This window comes from Colius striatus, chromosome 5 (assembly GCF_028858725.1).
Source record: "Colius striatus isolate bColStr4 chromosome 5, bColStr4.1.hap1, whole genome shotgun sequence".
In the NCBI taxonomy this organism is placed as follows: Eukaryota; Metazoa; Chordata; class Aves; order Coliiformes; family Coliidae; genus Colius; species Colius striatus.
In genome coordinates this window covers 6,894,378-6,913,669 of record NC_084763.1, presented here as the reverse complement: position 1 = coordinate 6,913,669, position 19,292 = coordinate 6,894,378, and the positions used below count along the sequence as shown (strand labels likewise).

At 47.6% G+C, this 19,292-nt stretch overlaps 1 protein-coding gene across 3 annotated transcripts in view; it reads left to right on the top strand.

Moving 5' to 3' along the window:
• The window catches only part of TMEM108 (transmembrane protein 108), a 163,184-nt gene that overhangs the window by 141,243 nt on the left and 2,649 nt on the right, over nt 1-19,292 (top strand). For 2 of the 3 annotated variants that reach the window (XM_061996953.1, XM_061996954.1), the window contains one exon: nt 10,544-11,659. In XM_061996953.1, the coding sequence (XP_061852937.1) occupies nt 10,544-11,659 (1,116 nt within the window). Of the gene's footprint in view, nt 1-4,127; nt 4,295-10,543; nt 11,660-19,292 lie in introns of those variants that run through there. The other variant, XM_061996955.1, reaches the window with a different exon arrangement.

Sequence of the window (19,292 nt, the reverse complement as noted above, 5' to 3'; positions counted from 1 at the left end):
TTATTCTGAAGTCAGCCTTAGCTGAAGCCAGCTGCAACTTGAGACAACTAAGAGGCAACACAAACACTTGTTCCAGAAGCCAAAAGAAAGCTGTTTCTAGTCTGTAGGAAGGATGAACAGAAATGAAAAATAACAGCTCCCTTCTTTCCCTAGCAACCTTACATCCCTTCCAGAGGCTTCACTAGCCCTGTATAATCCAGCAGATAATGAGAACAGCACGTTACAGCCTTTCTGGCTGATTTATGTGCAACCCTACATCCCGAGGCTGTGCTCGCAGGGGAAAAATCTGGATGTGCAAACTCTCGCTACCTTTTATAGCCCAAGTCCATCTCAGGAATTATTCCCATTCAAGTGGGACCCTTTGTACCTCTAAACCAGTAGCCAGTCCTCCATGCTGGAAATGCTGGCTCCCTTGATCATGACCTGATTTGGTTCTTGCTTGTCCAGATGATAAACTGAGGCAGTGAATAACTGCACAGCCCCTCACCCCCCACTCACTCTGAGGCACAGTGTCCCTTTCCCTTCAGCAGTCAAAAAGTCAGAGTAAAGCTTTCATAGAATCACAGAATGGTAGGGGTTGGAAGGGACCTTTAGAGATCAGATAAATACAATAATTACTTTCTAATTATGTGTTACCTGTTCACAAAATAAACCAGTGCAAGCTCCTCATTACAAGGTCTCACGAGATCAAGCACAGTGATAACCAGGCACGTGGAGGTAATCATGTGTTTGAAAAGGACGTGAGTAATACATCATCCAAATTGCTTTCAGGGAGCAGATGAAATGACTGGAATACCTTCAGGGTTTGTGGAAGTTAGTCAGCCTGGGCATAACTATAACGTCCCTTCTGGCTTCAGGATCAACATTTCTGTACCTTCAGCTGGAGGATTTGAGCATAGCTCTTTTTTTTGCAAGCAGGGGAAAAAAGCTCTGCATCATCAAAGCAGAGGGAACCATGAATAGGGTGCTCTGCTCTGCTCAGCTCTGCCCTGCCTCCTCACCACTTGTCATACAGCATGTTACAACACTTGAAATCAGCCACAGAGCAGACGTTACTGGGAAAGAAAGAGAGAGGGATTGATAGCCTGTTCCTATCAACATTTCCTTAGAAAAGACAAGCTAAAACTGACTGAGCTGTAAGGAAAGAGTATCCCGAGTCTAGAATAAGTGTCCTCGGTTGATAGGGAAGCCAGTGTAAATTACTTAGAGCTGGAGGCTTAGTCATGAAGAAATTAGGTTTGGAAAAAGACATATCATCTGGTGCTGCACTCAAAACCCTCTGACTTGGTTACCTGCAGGTGGGAAGATTCTGAAAGAAGTGCAGCAGCTCTAAGAACTGTGATTTTTTTTGGAAAGAGGCTCATGCATGAAGAAGTGGCTCCTGCTTCCTGATGTTACCTGCCACTTTCCAGTTCAGCAGGCACCACACATCTTGCCTTGCAGGGGTCAGGTGCAGCTGATCAGCAGCATGCTGTTTCTAGCTTCAGCTGAATTCGTGTTTGCCCACTTACCCTCAAATATGGGGGAAAAAAAGTGCAGAGAGAGATGTATTACCATGGAAAGGCTGCCAGGCCCTGCTCTAGTCCATTTTTCATGACAAGTGTTGCTTTCTAAGGCTTGTAGTTTGTTGTTCATTAGAAAATGGTTCTGAATGTCCAAGGCAGTGGGATTGCCTCTCCTGAAAGCATTGCAATGTTTTCAAACATCCCTCTTATTTATCTCTTTATTGGACTAACCAAATCCTCCACCTTGAGGTGGGTTTCGTCTCAGCTGATCGTCACCACCTGAAAGCTGGACATCTAGTTGAAGCTCAGCATTCTCTATGTGACCTTTTTTGCTAATGGCGAGAGAGGAGCCTCTCTGGGGCACTTGTCAATGGGGTGCATCGCCCACTAGAGCCACGGCTACCTTAGGCTAAGCAGGTTTACTTTTACATATCTGAAGTTACTCACTATTTCAGGGAGTTTTCTGAAACCTTTTTAAGATGGTTTTGAGTCCTCCTTTCCCCCTCTTATCCCTGCTTGTGAAATGGATACCCTTGCTTGAGTCAGCATCTGTGACACCAAGTACATCCTCTCTTTGGCAAGATCCTATTTTAAGCTTTGCATCAGAGGGCACAGCTATTTGTGTCATTGTCAAAACTCTTCAAAAGGTCCGGTGACATTGATGGTAGGTCTCTTAGAAGCCAAAGGTTCTGCAGTAACATAAATAGGATCAGCAGCACTAAGAGCAGGTGAAAGAAAAAGCCAGCTGCACATCCTTTCTGTCTCCCTTGGCAACAGCATCCTGCCAACAAAAACTGCTGCCAAGTAAAGGCTGGAAAGGAAGGGATGGGGCCGGACAAGCTTTGTGTGAGGGGGGAACTATCAGACCGAGGAACGCTCATGTGCTTTTAAAATTGTTTGTGGGGTTTTTTCCAAGTGTTTTTGCACAAGGGGATACACAGAGCCTCTGTCCTTATGAGGAGTTTTCATCTGAAATTCCAAACAAAGGTTTCTGCAGTTTTGAGCCATATGTTTCCACCCGTGACAGCACACAGGGAAGAAATCTGTGATGAGTTACTACTTACAGATGTGGCGAATCTTCCACCAAAGGTTAAAATATGTGGCATGGTTCTCTTGTTACACCAGCTGCAGCTTCATGCTAAATCATTGTTTCAGCAGCAAGCTCTTAATCAGCCCCGAGCTCTAGAAACTGCTAAACAAGCTCATATTTGTAAGGACCTGGTTTGGGTTCGTTTATTACAATATGCTGAATGTCTTTCTTTAGAAAACCCTTCAGCCTGGTAATAGTGAAGGTGAAATGGCAGGGAGCAAGGGAGCATCAGCACGACAGCACAACAATGCAAAGCAGATCCAAGCTTATTATTTGTTTTCCCTCTTTCCACATCCTCCATGAAACTGTCATGGCTGTGGAAACAGTTTGTGTAACTACAGAGGAAGGACACTTGTGATTTAATATATGCACCTGCCTAGCTTCCCTGACAGGGCCTTCAGTCCCCAAAAGTCAGCACTGAGGTCACTATCAGAGGTCCCTTAGCTGCCAAATCTCAAACCTATCATCGCAACATCATTCCTTTCTGAATGAAAAAGAAGGCTGGCTGCAACGTGCTTGTACCCAAGGCCTGGAAAGAGGAGGATTGTCTCACCTGCTATGATAAGAGAGAAGAAGGAACTTGCAAACGCTTAGGAAGGAATAGCAAATTGCTCAGGCTGTTGCAGCACCCCTGGACATGACAGGGACTCTGAATCAAAGACTGAATAGAGAGGATTAACCTCTGACTCATAGGGGGTTGCTGTACTGCTCTCAAGAAGCCCCAACTTGTTGCTCTCTTGCTGTTCCCCTTGCCTTTTGAGGGACTGGTAGTCAGCTGCATGGGGCACGTTTCTCTGCTCTTCAGGCAGTGTGTTCTTCCAGACACCCATCTGTGCCAGAGAGAATGAGAAACAAGGGGGAAAAAAAGAGAAAAGCAAATAAATGGAAGCAGGGAGGATTATGGCTTTAGGAATCACAGGATCTGTGGACTTCTTTACAGTCACAAAGTGAAAATTGCCCATTCACCGCTGAAGAGTGAAGAAATGAAGTACACAACGTGCGTTTCGATGCCAGGAAGGAGAGAAGAAGACTGTGCTTTCCTTCACCATATATTCCTCTGACAGCAAATGTTAATATCATTAGTGACAGCTGAAGTGGAATGTCTGGTGGAGGTACAGAAGCAGGAGGTAGATCTGTAAAATGCACCCCCATTCCAACCCCTGCCGTTCTGTGATTCTATGATCCACACACAAAAAGCTAAACGCTGCACTGGAGGGAGGGCACTCTGCCTTGAAACAGGGACTGAACAGCCTCACAAGGACGTGCAGCTGGGGTGCTTGCTGCTGTTTTGTTCCCAGAAAACGAGAACTGCCAGCAATCCTCTGGCATCTGAATAGACCCGTGTCAGACAAACTGTATCTGGACTTGATGGGAAATCAAGCTGGAATACCAAGCAGCCCTTCGATCTGCTGGCAGAAAGGGGGACTGGCTCAGTAAGTAATGTTGCCTCGCAGTTGCAAAGGTACTCCATAAAGGAGCGAGCCCTCTCGCTGCACAGCCCTGCAAGACACGCCTGCCTGGGCTGTCTCTGTCCTCATTCCTCCAAACCAATTCCAACAATAACAGCAACTCCTGCGTGCAGCTGCCTCGTTAGGGAGAAGATGTATTTTTCCTTTCTCTGCTGAGGGATGAAGCTTCCAAGCCTGTGTGATGTGAGCAGGTGAGGATGTCTGCTGACAAGTCCAAATGATATTTTCAGGTAAGTGATTACCTTGAACAAGCAGCTAGAATCAGGCTCTTTCTTTTTATTACCCTCCTCTCCGTAATTACTGTTGCCCTACTTTGTCAGTAAGCCTTTTCACAAGGTTCCCCTGCTCGAATGTCTCTATATATTTAGCTGAAGAGGGGATCTAAAGCATTTCTAAAGCACCTATTCCCACAGTATCTGTGAGTCTCTAGTGCAGCGTAAGAATGAATTGGGAGCTGCCTCCTCTGTGACTACACCACACTGTCCTATTTGTATCACCCATTGTTTAACCTGCTGAAGATCCAGAAGTTAATTATGCTTTACAGGCTCACTGTCTCTAAGGCTGTGATGGAAGTGCATTTTGGAGGAGATAATAGGGTTTTTATATCATTAAAGATACGGGACATCTTGCCCCATGAAAGCTGTAGCTGCCGGTGCTGTTGTTGCACAGGGAGCGTCAGCTGCTTAATTTGTGTTTGTACATGTGATTGCCAGAACTTGTGCTGGTGCTGTTTTATGTGACTGCAAAGAGAGCTGCTACCCTGCGTGTCTCATTCCCTGCATTTTACCAAATACCTCGTGTGTTGAAGTTGAGGTTGATCACCCTGTCTAATACTGACAAGAGGAAACAGACAATAACTCCTAAGTTAGTACCTGTTAGTTCTGGCATGAGAACCACTGATAACCAGGCATAGGAGAGAAATTTTCTATGCAGAGTAACCTACTTTTTCTTCTCTCAGTTCTGGCACCAATCACGGAGATGAAATTTGCTTAACTCTTTTGTTTGTACAAAGGCTGCTTTCCTGTGAGTGACAAGCGTATTGCTTTGACAGATTACAAAGGAATGACCACAACAGAAGTCATTATATACACTTCCTGCACCGTTTCCATCTATTAAAGATTCATTTTGCTCCCTGTAACGTTTTAGGTTTGCTGGGAGACACATGAGAAGTTACTAGTGTGGTGAAGAAAGATTTCGTTACAACAATACCGTTGCTGTTGCTTTGAAAAGGTTTTGCACAACCTTCTCTCACTCTTACTGATTGAAGACTTAAAAGCACGGAGAGGCTTTGGCACGCCATACACTGCCCATGTGCACCCAAGCCCCGGGTCTGTAGATAATGGGTCCTTTGTAGGATGGCTTCCATTGCTTCCCTTGCCCAGGGCAGGCTGAAATAATGAGTCCGGCAGTAGGTCTCTGCACAAAAAGCTCCTCCTGACTTCCTAGAGCAAAAATGTTTGCCGAGTGCTGCTCAGGTTAGCTCTGTTTGTCTTGCTGCAAGGGCTGAGGTAGCAGAGGCCAGAAGGGGTCAAACGCCAGACCGAGCTCGTTGTACCTATTCCTTTGCTGTAGAAAACGCGACTGTGCAGCTCCAAAGTTTCCACTGGAACTCTGGCAATTAGGACTTGGTCCAAGGCTCGCAAAAGTCATCGGGAACCTTTCCACGGGGCTTTAGATCAGAAGTTACATAAGTTGGTGTTGTTTAAAGGGGGTGCCCCAGAGAGGCTGAACATGTGAGCTGACTCGACAGCCTCATGCCTGCTCTGCCACGTCATGCAAAAAGGCTGTTCTCGAAGTGCCCACAAAGGCACACCGGGCTGCCTTAACTCCTCAGTGAAGCCTTTTCGTGTTGTCCTCTGCCAGGACATTGGCTCCTAGTGAGGGCTTCCAAGGCTCTGAGGTAAAACATCAGCTGCTGGGACCCAAATCACTTTGTTTTCATGTTTTGGAGGGAGGCGCTTCTGCCTCCCGCGTGCAAAGAAGAGTTGTGAGGAAGTTCTCAAACAGAACTTCTCAAAGGACCCCGTGGATTTCATAGTCTGGGAAAGCAAAATATTCCCGACCCTTGACTTTCCTGAGACTCACTTAGGACATGGCAGCAGTCTTTTAAAACAGTGCTGTAAAGGATTTCCTTCATTTGCTTCTTGTACACAACCATACCCCCCGTTTCTGGGCTCCTCATGTGAGTACACAATGCGAAGAAGTACCGCAGGGACATCCTGTTGAGATTTGAACCACTGTACTGTGTCATCAGGAAGGAGCTGTTATGGCTGATGCCTGCCAGCACTCTCTGTGTACACTGTGCTGTCATCCTTGAGTTCATTCCTTTTGTACTGAATATTCCCTTCTTGGTGCACTATGCAAAACCACAGGCTGACACAGTTCACATCACAGAGATGTCAGGTCAATCAGCCTTTTCACTGGGGTTGAAAATGGTTTTAATGTAGTCATAAAATGAGACTCCAAAAGTGGGAATTTGACAGGCAGCACTTAAAAGCCAAACCAGTTTGACCCTTTCTGAGCATGAGCTCCTGTACCTCAGAAATGGCCCCTTATGAAAAACTTAATGTTGTGAACTGACCTTTGAAAATGTAATTATTAATACTTTCTATCATGAGCTTATGAGTTTGCAGGACCAGCAAATATTACAGCAGCAAATAGGACTCGCAGTCCTTACCCCAAAGGGCTCACGCTCTGAGTAAGATCAGTCCTAGGTCTTAGGCAGACAAAACTGAAGGACTTGGCAAAGAACTGCAAGCCTGCAATGTGAACTGACCAAGTGCATCTGCTGTGTACCTGGGATAGCAAAACTTTGTCCATGACAATGTGATAGCAACCAGATGGTTTCCTTTCAGTGTCAGTCTGATTGAGGGTAAGCTGAGGCACCGGGGGGTGATGGGTGTCGTACCTCCTACGGCCCTTTTCTCAGCACAGTGCATTTGTGAAGTAGAGACAGAGGTTGGGAAGGTAAGAAATATGAAGGAGTTAGCTAAGCTCATTTCTGTGACAAAGGCCTCCTGCACCTTAGAGAAATTTAGAATATCATTTTCCTAGACTTAAGCCAAAGTTGCCAAGCAGGGCAGCCTAACCTCAGGGATCTCACAAAGAGCTCCGCTTTTGAAGACATTGCAAGTGATGGCAAAGTGAGAACCCTGGGCAATCAAGTCACTGCAAATCCAGCCAGAGCATGCTTATGTGATCACACAGAGCATCTGAGAACACTGATTCCAGCTTTAATTTGCTTTCCAGTGGGCTGTTGATCAATTATATAGCAAATTAATTCTACCTAAAAGGGCCAGCAAAGCCCGCAGTGAAGTCCTTCTTGTCAGATGGTTCTCCCAAGTACACAGCACTAGCTACTTTTACAGTGATCTACTAAGCCTAATGTTTTTCAGTACCAAGGGGTATGGTTGGCACTGGAGGAGTTATTGTGGTCCATTCAACCAGTAAAAAAATGTCCTAAGAAGCTGTAGCTTACAGGGCTGCAGTGGCTCCGCAGAGGCTGTTAAAGGGACTCTAGCAGATGAGCAAAGCCTGACTGCCACAGTCTGAGACAGCCAAACGTCGTGAGGGTTATGGTTTATGGTCAGATAAATTACTTCTGATGTAGTAGTTCCTTTGAATAATTATTAATGCTTTACAAGCCACCTAAAGGTAGCAGCTAAATGCATCTGGCTTCCCGTCCCTGACGTGCGGTGACCTGCTACCACAACAGACTGCCCCAGAGAGACTGTAAATCTTTATAGAAGCAAGCTTCTGATGTATCAGTATTTCAAGAAGCGGAGATGGATGTTAGGTAGGCTTTTAGCCAAAGAGCAGGGTTTCTAACCCCAGGGCACAAGGCTGACAACTTCTTTGTTCCATAAGGAATGTCCTGGAGAAAAGCATTAACCTGATAGAGACATTTTTCTGTGTGTGAGGGATGAGAAAAGGTAGTTACAGAAAGAACACAGAAAAAATTTAGCAGGCATTACAATCATTGGCATCTAGTATCTCATAAGGTCTGCCAGTGCACTTTATCTTGGGTGCTCACAACAGCAGGCCTGAAGTTTCCTGAAACATTATCTGCACGCACCAAATCCAAAATAAATCGTCATCCTTTCCTCTTTGAATTTGTTCTGTGGCAGCAACTTGTCTTGGCATGAAACGTTAGCCATATGGACACTAGAATATCCGCTTTGACCTTGACCTCAGGATAAGTGCTGCCAAAAACGTGAAGATACCTCCTGCCTTTCATTTCCAAGAGTGATGCTCCAGAAGTCTAACACGATCTGCTCTCTTGGTCGCATCTCAGTGTACAGAATATGCTTTTTTCTTTGGCTAGGTGTTCTGCTAAGAGCCTGTTTTCTGCAGCTGGCTGGGAGCTGGGAAGCAGCATCTCTAACAATGGTTTAGTTGGCAGGGATATTTATTTCAAATTTAGGAAAAAAACAAACCCAAACAAGGTAATTTTAGCGTGAGGCAGTGGAGAGTGCATTGCTTGTAATTGCCTCTCACTGCATTATCCAGTCAGTGTTTTCATCTTCTGGATGGATACCCTGTGAGGTAACAGGAGGCTGCTGGGGACGAGACGAGGTGAAGCTGAGACGAGCACAGGCAGAGCTCTGTGCTGTTCTGGTTCAGAAATGATGGGTAGTGCTCAAAGCAGAGCATCTGCCTGGGTAAGAGGAATAGGTACTGCTCCTTTGGTGAGTTTCTGCTACTTGTAATACACTCCTTGCAAATGGGTGTGAATGATGCACGAGATTCAGAGTAAACACATTTCATGGCATTTGCATCTGAGCAAGGAGCATCAGAGCCCTAGGGCTTGCTGCACACCCAGCCAGAGATCTTTCCTCCTCCTCTTTTTCTGCTGGGGTCCATCACATCTTTGCAAGTAGGGTAGAACTAAATGGCACAACAACACCCCCAGCGAAAGCTGGCAAGCCTGGGAAGGGTGGAGATGAGGCAGGAAGGCACCACCTTGGCTGGAAGGTGATTGTTACCCAGTTTGGAGTCCTACAGCTTGGACCAAATTGTCTCCCTGGTTTGTTAAAACGGTGACAACATTTTTCACCTCAGTGCCATTGGTTGAAATTCCCACTAGCACAGTGCTGCTGGTGCCATCTGATGCTGCTCAGCAGACTGTGCACGATGCATTTATTCCATGTGCTTCCTAGTGGGCAGAGATCCACATTGCACTCGGCAGCTTCAACATATGGAAACGGTGACGTGTGATTGATGCGGTCCCTGCAGGTCACGCGAACTCACGGTGTATTAGCCCTGCGTCCTGGGGAGGCTTGTGCTGCTGCAGCTGCCCACATCCATTATCTGGGGTAGGAGTAAATGGAAGAATTGATGTTCCCAGCAGTGTGAATCTGGCACCTCGTGAAATGATGTTGGCTACGGAGAGTGGGGGGGAGGCAAATTTCACACAATCCGCTCCCACGGCGCGTGTGAGCACAGAAGAGTTTACAACCAAAGGTTTGCACACGAGGACAAAAGGCAGTGGTGGTGGCTCCAGTCAGACCCCTAATAATCATGTGATGTTTTGAAATGGCTGTGATAGGTTTTCTTGCTCATTTTTGACATCTGAAGATTTTCCACATCTTGTGCTCTGAAATAAGTGACTAGATTTTCCTCATGAAATACTCTGAAATAAGTGACTAGACTTTCCAAAGCTGCTAAGTAAAGAACAGCATGTATAACCCAGGAGGCCCTCTCATGAGACATCCCTTCTTGACCTAATTTTCAGCAAGGGCTAAGCAGCTGCTCTCTCAAAGAACAGATTGCTTAAAGGCATCCAGGACTCGAGGCAGCCAAATTTAGGATTTTGCAGCCAAAAGAATGAGTGGACTAAGCTTCCCCATAATGATGTGGCCATTCATCTGGAGACCTCTGTGCCAGAACGAAAGTGAAAACACCTTTTGTTTCTACCCAGAAAGAGTAGGATGCTTTATAGCTTCTACAGGGAAACCACCTGCCTATAGCACTTTAGAGCACTCTCCTGAGTCCATACTGCAAACTCCTCTCTGCTGCAACCTTTCTGTTCCCACCTCACTGCTCCCACTGCTACTTCCACAGCCCCTGTGGACTTTCCTTTCTCTTCCTGCTCTCCCAGAGAAGCTGACAAAGTTGGATGCTAACCATTCTGTCCTTCTGTAGAACATAGAAGGTATTCCATGGAAGGTATTTTAGGAGGAATTTCTTTCCTGACAGGGTTGTCAGGCATTGGAAGGGGCTGCCCAGGCAGGTGCTGGAGTCACCGTCCTTGGAGAGGTTTCAGAGACGTATGGATGTTACACTCAGGGAAGTGGTCTAGTGGTTGGTAGGGCTGGGACAAAGGCTGGACTCAATGAGCTTAAAGGTCTCTTCCAGCTGAAACCATTCTATGATTCTGTGATTTTATTCCTTCCTGCCAGACACTCAAGCAGTGCTGTTCCTTGTCTGCTGGCCTCTCTCTAGTGTCTCACCCTCTCTCTCTGTTTTTTTCCCCCCAGGCATTCTACTGATCTTGGCACTGACAGAAGAGCTGGTGTTTTCTGTTCAGGTACTGTCTCCCACTGTCTCCACCTCTCAGGGCTTCCCGATGGACACTACCACTACCACAGCCATGGGAACAACACCTCGCCACAAAGACCGCCCCGCGGCACAGCCCCTTCCCACGTCTGCGGGCGCCGTTCCCCATCCCGTCAGCCTGGTGATGGAGAAAGCCCCTTCCGCCAGGGAAAAGCAAGCGAGCGGCCCTCGCGGGGCGGAAAGGGCATCCTATCATTTGTACAACCAGAGTGCTTTGTACTCGGGACACGCTCGCCCCAAGGGGAAAATATTCCAGGTTTTCAAAGGCAATTTCACAGAGTCCTCAGAGCCTTACCTAAAGACAACCCTGCACTCTCCCTTCCCCACCCTGAGGAGCCCTTTTACAGACCACCCGTTTCAGCCCCAGACCGCGGCGTCCAGCGATCCCAACGGCACGGGGCTGGCAAGAACTGCACACGTGGAGCCTCCTCCCCAGCGCAGCGCGGCGGGAAGCCTTAGGGAAGCAGAGCACAGGGACGGGGCCGAGCTGGTGATGCAGGAGGCACATTTTGCCACCACAACCGCTGGACCATCGACTGATCCCGAAGCAGTGTCGGTGCCTTTTAAACCCACCCGCTACGGCGGATGGGATATGCTGAGCAAAAACAACTCTTGGGTGACCTTGAATCTCAGTACAAACGTCCCTCTCTTTGCTGGCCATGGGTCTGCAACAGCAGCCGGGGGTCACTCGGTTCAGACCGGTTTTGACGTCGGCGTGTCGGCGCCAGCGGCGGGAGCCCCCGAGGGACCCACTCCCACGCAGCGTGGGGGAGTGACCAATGCCACCTCGCTGGGCACTGCCCTCTCCTCAGCGCCTGCCACCAGGTTCTCCAGCTCCATTTCCACGGCCGGCTCCACCGCCACCGGCAACTTCCTAAACAGACTGGTTCCTGCCGGGACCTGGAAACCCGGCGTGCAAGGAAACATCTCCCATGTCACCGAGGGGGACAAACCTCAGCACAGAGCAACCATCTGCCTCAGCAAGATGGACATTGCCTGGATCATTCTGGCTATCAGCGTACCCATATCCTCATGTTGTAAGTTAATCGCCGCCTTATTCTGTTTTCTCTTTCCTTAGAATTCAGATTTCAGTTCATGCTTCAGGGATCAGGTGGGGAGCTAACAGAGGCAGGGTGGCTTGAGAGACACGAGAAGCACTCACTACACAGAGATCACATTCACTGACTAAAGTGCTTAGCTTCAAAACACAGAGCTAAAATGCTTCCACTCAAAGTGTACTTGCTCTGTTGCTATTAGAAATCTCTTAGTCTTTCAGGCTGTAAACACAACTCTAGGAGGCAAAGCAGCTTTACTTCAAGGTGTGTAAACTGGCTACCAAAAATTCATAGAATCACAGAATGGTAGGGATTGGAAGGGACCTTTAGAGATCATCCAGTCCACCCCCCTTGCCAAAGCAGGTCCCACCTAGATCAGGTCACACAGGAACTTGTCCGGGTGGGTTTTGAAAACCTCCCAGGAAGGAGCCTCCACACCCTCCCTGGGCAGCCTGTGCCAGGGCTCCCTCATCTCAGCAGGGAAAGAGTTTTTCTTATGTTTAAATGGAACTTTTTGAGTTCCAGCTTCATCCCATCACCCCTTGTCCTGCCACTAGATACAAAAGAAAAAAAAGTGCTTCCCCAACCTCCTGACACCCACCATTGAGATATTTGTAACTATTAATGAGATTCCCCCCTCAGTCTCCTCCAGACTAAACAGCCCCAGTTCCTGCAGCCTTTCCTCATAAGGAAGATGCTCCAGTCCCCTGATCATCTTGGTGTCCCTGCGCTGGACTCTCTCCAGCAGTTCCCTGTCCTTCTTGAGCTGGGGAGCCCAGAACTGGACACAGGACTCCAGATGAGGCCTCACCAGGGCAGAGTAGAGAGGGAGAAGAACCTCCCTCGACCTGCTGCCCACACTCTTCTTGATGCATCCCAGGCTGCCATTGGCCTTCTTGGCCACGAGGGCACATTGCTGGCTCATGGTCAGTTTATTACCAAATTGTACAAGTCTTTATTCTAGGAGCTGCTATATGCTGCCCTGGAATTGGAATTTAAATGTCCACTGCTGACCCAGAGGATTAATGACAGTTGTAATGACTAACAGCTTGGGAAACACCAGTTTTTCAGTGCAATAAAATATTTCACTGCAGGCAGAACTGTCAGATTTTAAATCTGGTAACCAGAGTGCCAGTTTCCTCCATTTTACTGCTGACTTTACAGCTGCTGAGAGAGCAGGAAGGGTCTGAAATCCTGCCCATCAGACACCAGGAGTCAGCCACCTGCAGGACCAGGGCAGGTCAGGTTCCCAGGGCTGCCTTAGGGTCTCATCATTTGACTCTGACAAAAAACACGTGGGAAATTAGGAGAAAGCTTGTGAGTGGATGCCAGGGTGTCTCCTGCTCAGCTGGGTTGTATCAGCAAGGCAGGACAACATATTCTCTGGGAGTTTCACTGTTGCAGAGTTTGATTATGCTGATCTGTGTGAAACGAAATAAAAACACTTCCCAGACTTTGCTGCCTGAGGAAACATAAAAGGGCAGCAGCCAACAATACTGAGTACTAATGCTGTTACTTACAGCTGTGAGCCATGGCAAGATGAACTGACTGAGCCACTCCTGCCTTTTTGACAGGGCTGCTCTCTCCTGCCCTCTCTGAAGCGCAGCTGCCAGATTCTGCCCCTCTCCTTCTGCCTGGGTCTGACCTGACACCTCCCTGAGACACTTTCAGATTGCTGAAGTGGCCCAAAAATATGCACTTTGCTCTTTGGTACTTTCTGTCCACCCAGTGAGGTGAATCAGCTGCCCGCAGGGTCAGAGTGAGACCTGGAGCAGATGAGGCTGCAGGAACACACACCTGGAGAGGGAGCTGCACTAATCCTTTCAGCAGCTGCCAGTTAATAGATTGGCTCAGCATATCTGTTAGACTTGTACCTCTGGGACCATCAGTTCTGCTATTGCCAGTGTGGTTAAAACCACAAGCGAGAACAAAGCCAAAGCCTAAAAGATGGACAATCAAAATAAACAGAAACAGAAGCCTGCAGACATCCTTCTGCAAAGGATGGAGAGGACAAAGACCAAACAGGATGAGAAGCAGATGAATTCATCTAAGAATGATATTTTGGTCCAGTATTTTGCAAGAAAGGTGATCTGGACAGAAAGTGTCCAAATACAAAACACCAAGTATAACACCTCCCACCGTAAGCATGGGAAGCAGAAGCAGTGTGTAAACTGGTGTGTGCCTGCCTGTTTCTTGTTATTTCTAAGCTACATTTTCTTAAAAGGCAAAGGTTATTTCAAGATGACCCATACCAACTCTAATACAACTGAGCCTTTAAATGATTCAGAGGTTTAAGTCCTTCTTTCAGGACCAGATTTCTGAGGCCAGTCTTCAGTGGGACTTACCTTTGGAAATGTGGGGATCCTCAGACACGTTTCAGAGTTGAAAGGAATGGTAGGCAGGCATTTAAATGGGATTTGTTTTTCTGATCTGGCTGAAGTACCTCAGAAATTGCTTTCCTCCCAAAGGTACGCTGTTTAAACTGTGCCATGGTAAGTGCTGTTGCACAGGCAGAGGTTATTCCTATAGCAGAAGAAAAACATGCAACAACAACCTAAAGCCCTTTTTTCCAGATGCACACGTATGGGTTGTGACTTCCCTCTGTGCTGCAGACTGGAGGATCACTCACTTTCCTGACCCCCAGCATCTGTGGTGTACGGTGTGTGGTGTACGGGCTGGGGAGTGCTGTGATGTGGGGTGTGCGAAGGGGGCTGTCGCCACCTCCCGGGCACAGGCGCCTGCAGCCGAGGACAGGAGGCTTCCCGCTGGCTCCTCACTTCTGGTCTACAGGGGGCTGATGCTAAGGGATGGACAGAGAGTACAGCCGCTTGGATTTCGGGTTTTCAGTCAGAGACTCTTACAGCTGTTGTGGGCATGGAGTGAGAAAACGCTGTCCTGCTCCTGCCTTGGGACGCTGAAAGGTGGAGGTATATCTTGGGTATTGTGACAGACTCATATCTGAGCTGCCTTTGGAGGGAACGTGGGGAAAGTCACAGAGGACTCCTGTCCTGGGAGGTTGTTGCTACCCCAGAGCTGTGGGCTGGTGGCTCTGTGCTCAGGCTGGCACTTTCAGGGCGAAGGAGACGGGAAGCCACAAGCTGCTGCTGTGAGAAAGGAGACAGCCCTGCCACAGGGCAGAGGCAGCCCGGAGGGAGGGAGATCAGCAACACCCTGGGAAGAAGAAGAAAGAGGTGAGGAGAGGCAACCACAGCCTGTGAGAGAGCTGCAGGAATCTAATTAACTTGCCTCCCTCTTCCTGCTAATGAGGAGTGCCTTGGAGCCAAGTCCCTGACCTCTGGGCTCTCTGCAGAGCCCTTGCAGAGCTGCGCAGTGGCCAGTGCCTCTCTCTGCTGGGAGCTCTCGTGCTTTTTCACATAACCCCCTCCCTGTGCAAGGGGTGCCGAGGAGGCTGCAAACTTTCCTTCTCAGGGGGCTTCTGGGCACAGCTTGTGCTGCCTCAAGCCCTCAGAAGGGAGAACACACCAGGATACTGCAGAGACACGTCCATCCCTGTCCAACACGCGATGCAGCAGGGCCCCATGCGCTGCTCACTCTCACACCTTTTATGACAGGCACCTGTTAAATGTGATTCTATGGGCATTTTAACTTCCGTAGCAGGGGAAATAACCTGCTGGAAACTGAGCCCAGGAGCCCTTGGCTCCTCATCCCCACTGGAAGAAGTGACTGGGATGCTATGCTTCTCCTCACAGAGGAAAGACCCTTCAGGGGCTGGCAAGCCACGTCTGGTGAGTGAACCTGGGGAAGTCATCTCACCTTTTGGTACTTCACTTTCGTGGTATAGATAAGGGGGGTAATGTTGCTAACACCATTTGAGGGCTGCAAAAATGAAGGATTCTGTATCACTGCATTCCCAGAAAAGCAAAATCATGTTTAACACCGTTATCAGTCGTGTCTCAGCCTGAGTTTCCACGTGTCATATTTGGAGTTAGTTTTGTGGTGTCCTTCGGGCAGCCTCGGACTCTTTGTTGTGCACATGCATTTGTACATGTGTGAGTGCCTGTCTCTACAGTGTAGAACAAGGTACAGCATGAGCTCATTTTAAAACCCACTGTCCCAGTCCTTGGGCTCCCAGTACTTAGGTCTTTGTAATTACCCAATGACACAATAAAACGTGGAAGAGCAGAAACTTACGAATCAGATGCGCAGAAGTCAATTCAGTCAGTCAGTTCTGCTGACAGGGGAAAACGTGAGAGGAAGGCTGAGCCTCTGAACGCAGGCGTCAGCAGAACTCAAAGAATATATGAAGAATTGCCTTGGACCTAACCCCACTTAGCTCACATTTCATGCACTGGGATACATGCCAAAATTATCTCACCCACTTTCTCCATCACAAACCCCATGAATGGCTGCTTCCTGGTCTGAAGTGAGACAGATCCCAAGCCCTGAGTCTAATCCCCAGGTGTGAGCCCAGACTGAGCTGGAGAAGAGGCTCCTATCTCCAGATGTACATAGCTGGGGTCAGTAAGCAAACCCATTGTGATACCTGTATAACAGCTAAGGCTCTACTCCTATAGACAGCCACAGCAAATGAGGGAAATTGAAAGAAATATGGAAAAGGATGCTGTTTCAGTTACTGAGGCAAGGGCTCCCTAGGACTTTAGTTTATGTTACGATCTGCAGACAGAGGGAGAAGTAAATTAACATCCTTCAGTCTGGTTTCCAATGTAGAAGTGCTTGCAGCGTTCAGGTCTGTTAACATGGCATTTCACATGGGAGCTGGAGTGTGGGGGAAGCGGGTGTGCAGCTATGTGAGGCTGGTAAAATATTTAAGTGAGTTGAAAGAAAAGACAGAAGACTATCAGGAAACTGTAGGGAGTTGGTGTGATCTCATTACACTGCATTTACGAGGCCAGTGTTGAATACAGTGTATAACCCCAATGGTTTATGTTTGTGAAACAGAATGGACCATTAGAAAAGAGCTACGTGAATGATTTAAGAACTGAGAAACTCAACATAACTCCCCTTGTGTCCTCGTGGAGCCCAAGAAGAGGTTGAAGCCCACATATCTGGGGGACATTTCTGTAGCATAGAGGAAGTTTTTAACCAAAAAGGCAAAAGGAGATTGAGGAAGTGGCAGTTGAAGCTGAAGGTATTTAGACAACAAGAGGAATGTAAACGTGTTCCCACAATGGAAATTAAGTATTGAAACAAACTTTGTGGGGATGGGAAGGATATCTAGTCACTCCATGTCCTTAACTGGAGCTGGGTGCTTTCCTGTGAGATGTGCTATACCTTAAGTACGGATAACAGGTGAGAGTCTCCTGGTGTGCAGGTGAGAGCAGATGTTGGCTGTGTTCCCACCAGCCTAGAAACCTGTACATCTGTGAGAATCTCGTTTCTCCTGTTTGTGGGATGTATGATGTCCTGTTTCATGGGTGGGGAGACAGATAGTGCAGATATAATTTGCCTTCGGGCTAGAAAGAGGCCAGCATCAGACCTAGAGCCTCAGCAGCAGCTCAGCCCCTGATTGTGTGGGTTGACTTTTCTTCCTCCAGACTGGGAAACAGGTTAGGAATGCTTCTGAACTCCCTCATCTAGAGAGGCCACAAAATTGCAGAGAACTCTGTTATTTCCTAACCTGTGTGGTAATCTCTGCAACCGGGAGCTTCAGGCTGACGCACGGACAAGGCTGAAGTGTCCTTCTCGTGGCACTCGCTATTGACTTGAACATGGACCAAGCGAAGGGAAAAGTCACTTTAGCCTCTCTGACTCCCAGAAAGCATCCAGGTGAGTGTTTGAAAACCCAAGAAGTGTTAGCCCTTTTTCTGCCCAAAGGGTTGACCATCTCTGAAACAGAGGTGTTACCTGGCAGCACCAAACAAAAGCTCTTTCTCATCACATAATATACCAGGAAAGATAAGTGGAGTGTTGCAGCTGCTGGTTCTCTCTTCAGCTCTTCTTCTTGTTATTGCTGTTACTCCCTTCCAAACCATCTCTGCCCTCTGTGTACTTCTTCTTTGTATGTACTCCTTGGCCATCACAACTGTGTTGGAAGAGGTTTTTCTGTAATACACGTGATTTTAACCGTGGGAGCAAATAGATATCTGAGGATGTCAGTAAAGCTCTAGCTTGTTCCTAGTTTTGTTCTGGAAGCGAGCAGCCCTATGTGAGCTACATTAACTTCACTCAAATGTGCCCCAAAAGGGTAGATAATGTGAGATGAAGAGGGAACAGCCCCACTGCAGCCCTGCTGTCCTCTCTATCCCTCTTAAATCAGGTCTCCTCTGCCTTGAATTGGGGCACCTCAGGTAGACAGCCTTCTGCTGAAACATGTGGTATTCAAGGAAGCTTGGGAACGGTCTTCCCTTCGTTTGCTCATGTGTGCACTAGTGTTGGAGGCCAAGAGTGTAATTAAGGGAGAGAGCATTATTGCTGTATAGCAACCATATCAACACATAGCCAGGCCTTTTCCTGCTCAAAGAAGTTGGGATCTCTCTCACTGTCACTGGCTTTCCAGCCCCCTAAAACCCAAATCTGATACTTCTCTGTCACCAGCCACAACACTTTATAAGCTGTAAAACCATAGGCTTTCAAAATATTTGGGCAGAGATGGAGTTGGTTTTACTGGGGCTCTCATATCCTCAGGCACCTCTGGAAACGCTCTGTGCTTTAGGGAGCACTTGTTGCTGGAGTACTGAAAAGCTCCAAGGCCTTGTTGGTTCCCAGCAGCAGCGAGGAGGACTGAATGTAGGTCCTGCTTCCCTTCCTAGCCTTAGTGAAGCAGAGTGAGTGGAAGCTAATGGTATGTTTGAGGATCACCTGTGTTTTTGAAACATGCAGGAACAGCGTGGGAGGTTTTTCCATTAGTTTTGGAAGAAGATTTGTAGTGTAGGCTCACCTTTCTCTTTGAAGGAGACATAAACTGCCTGAACTCACACCCATTAATTTTTTATTTCTTAGCAGCTTATTCTTGTTTAACTAGAGAACTGATCTCTAACTGATCTTTAACTGATCTCTAACTGACCTTTAACTGATCTCTAAAGGTCCCTTCCAACCCCTACCATTCTATGATTCTGGAGCTCTGGCCTTGCACTTCTGGATTGCCATTTTATGTGAGTAGGTGGGATAAGAAATTAGACCCTCACACGTGGGTGTCTGCAATGTTTGTCAAAACATACAAAGCAGCTTTGACCTCTCTTCAGTCTTTTCTTTCCCCTGAGCTATGATTCTAATAAATAATTTTGGCTGTAGCTGAGGAAATGATGGGTTTTTCAGCATCATGAATATCTTCTATCATGAGAGGTTTAGAAATAGTGAATTTACAGCATGGCTTTCCCTATTTCAGAGGCACAAATCAAAGCACACATCCAGGTACCTGCCTGTCTGTGTAAATCAGGCAGATTACAAGCACAGCTGGTCAATTAATTCCACAGGTACAAGCACACAGAGCTTTTTTATTACTCCTCTGAATAAACCCTCACACGTGCCTCAGCCTCTGCCTGAGGAAGGACCAGTGGGAGCAGCAAGTTGGTGGCAGTGGATTTGCCTGGCTCTCATAAAATTGTCAGGTTACCCATCTGAGCTGCAACAGACATGATTAAACCAAAAGCCATGCCAAAACATGACACCTGACCAGCTTTGGAGATCCCACATC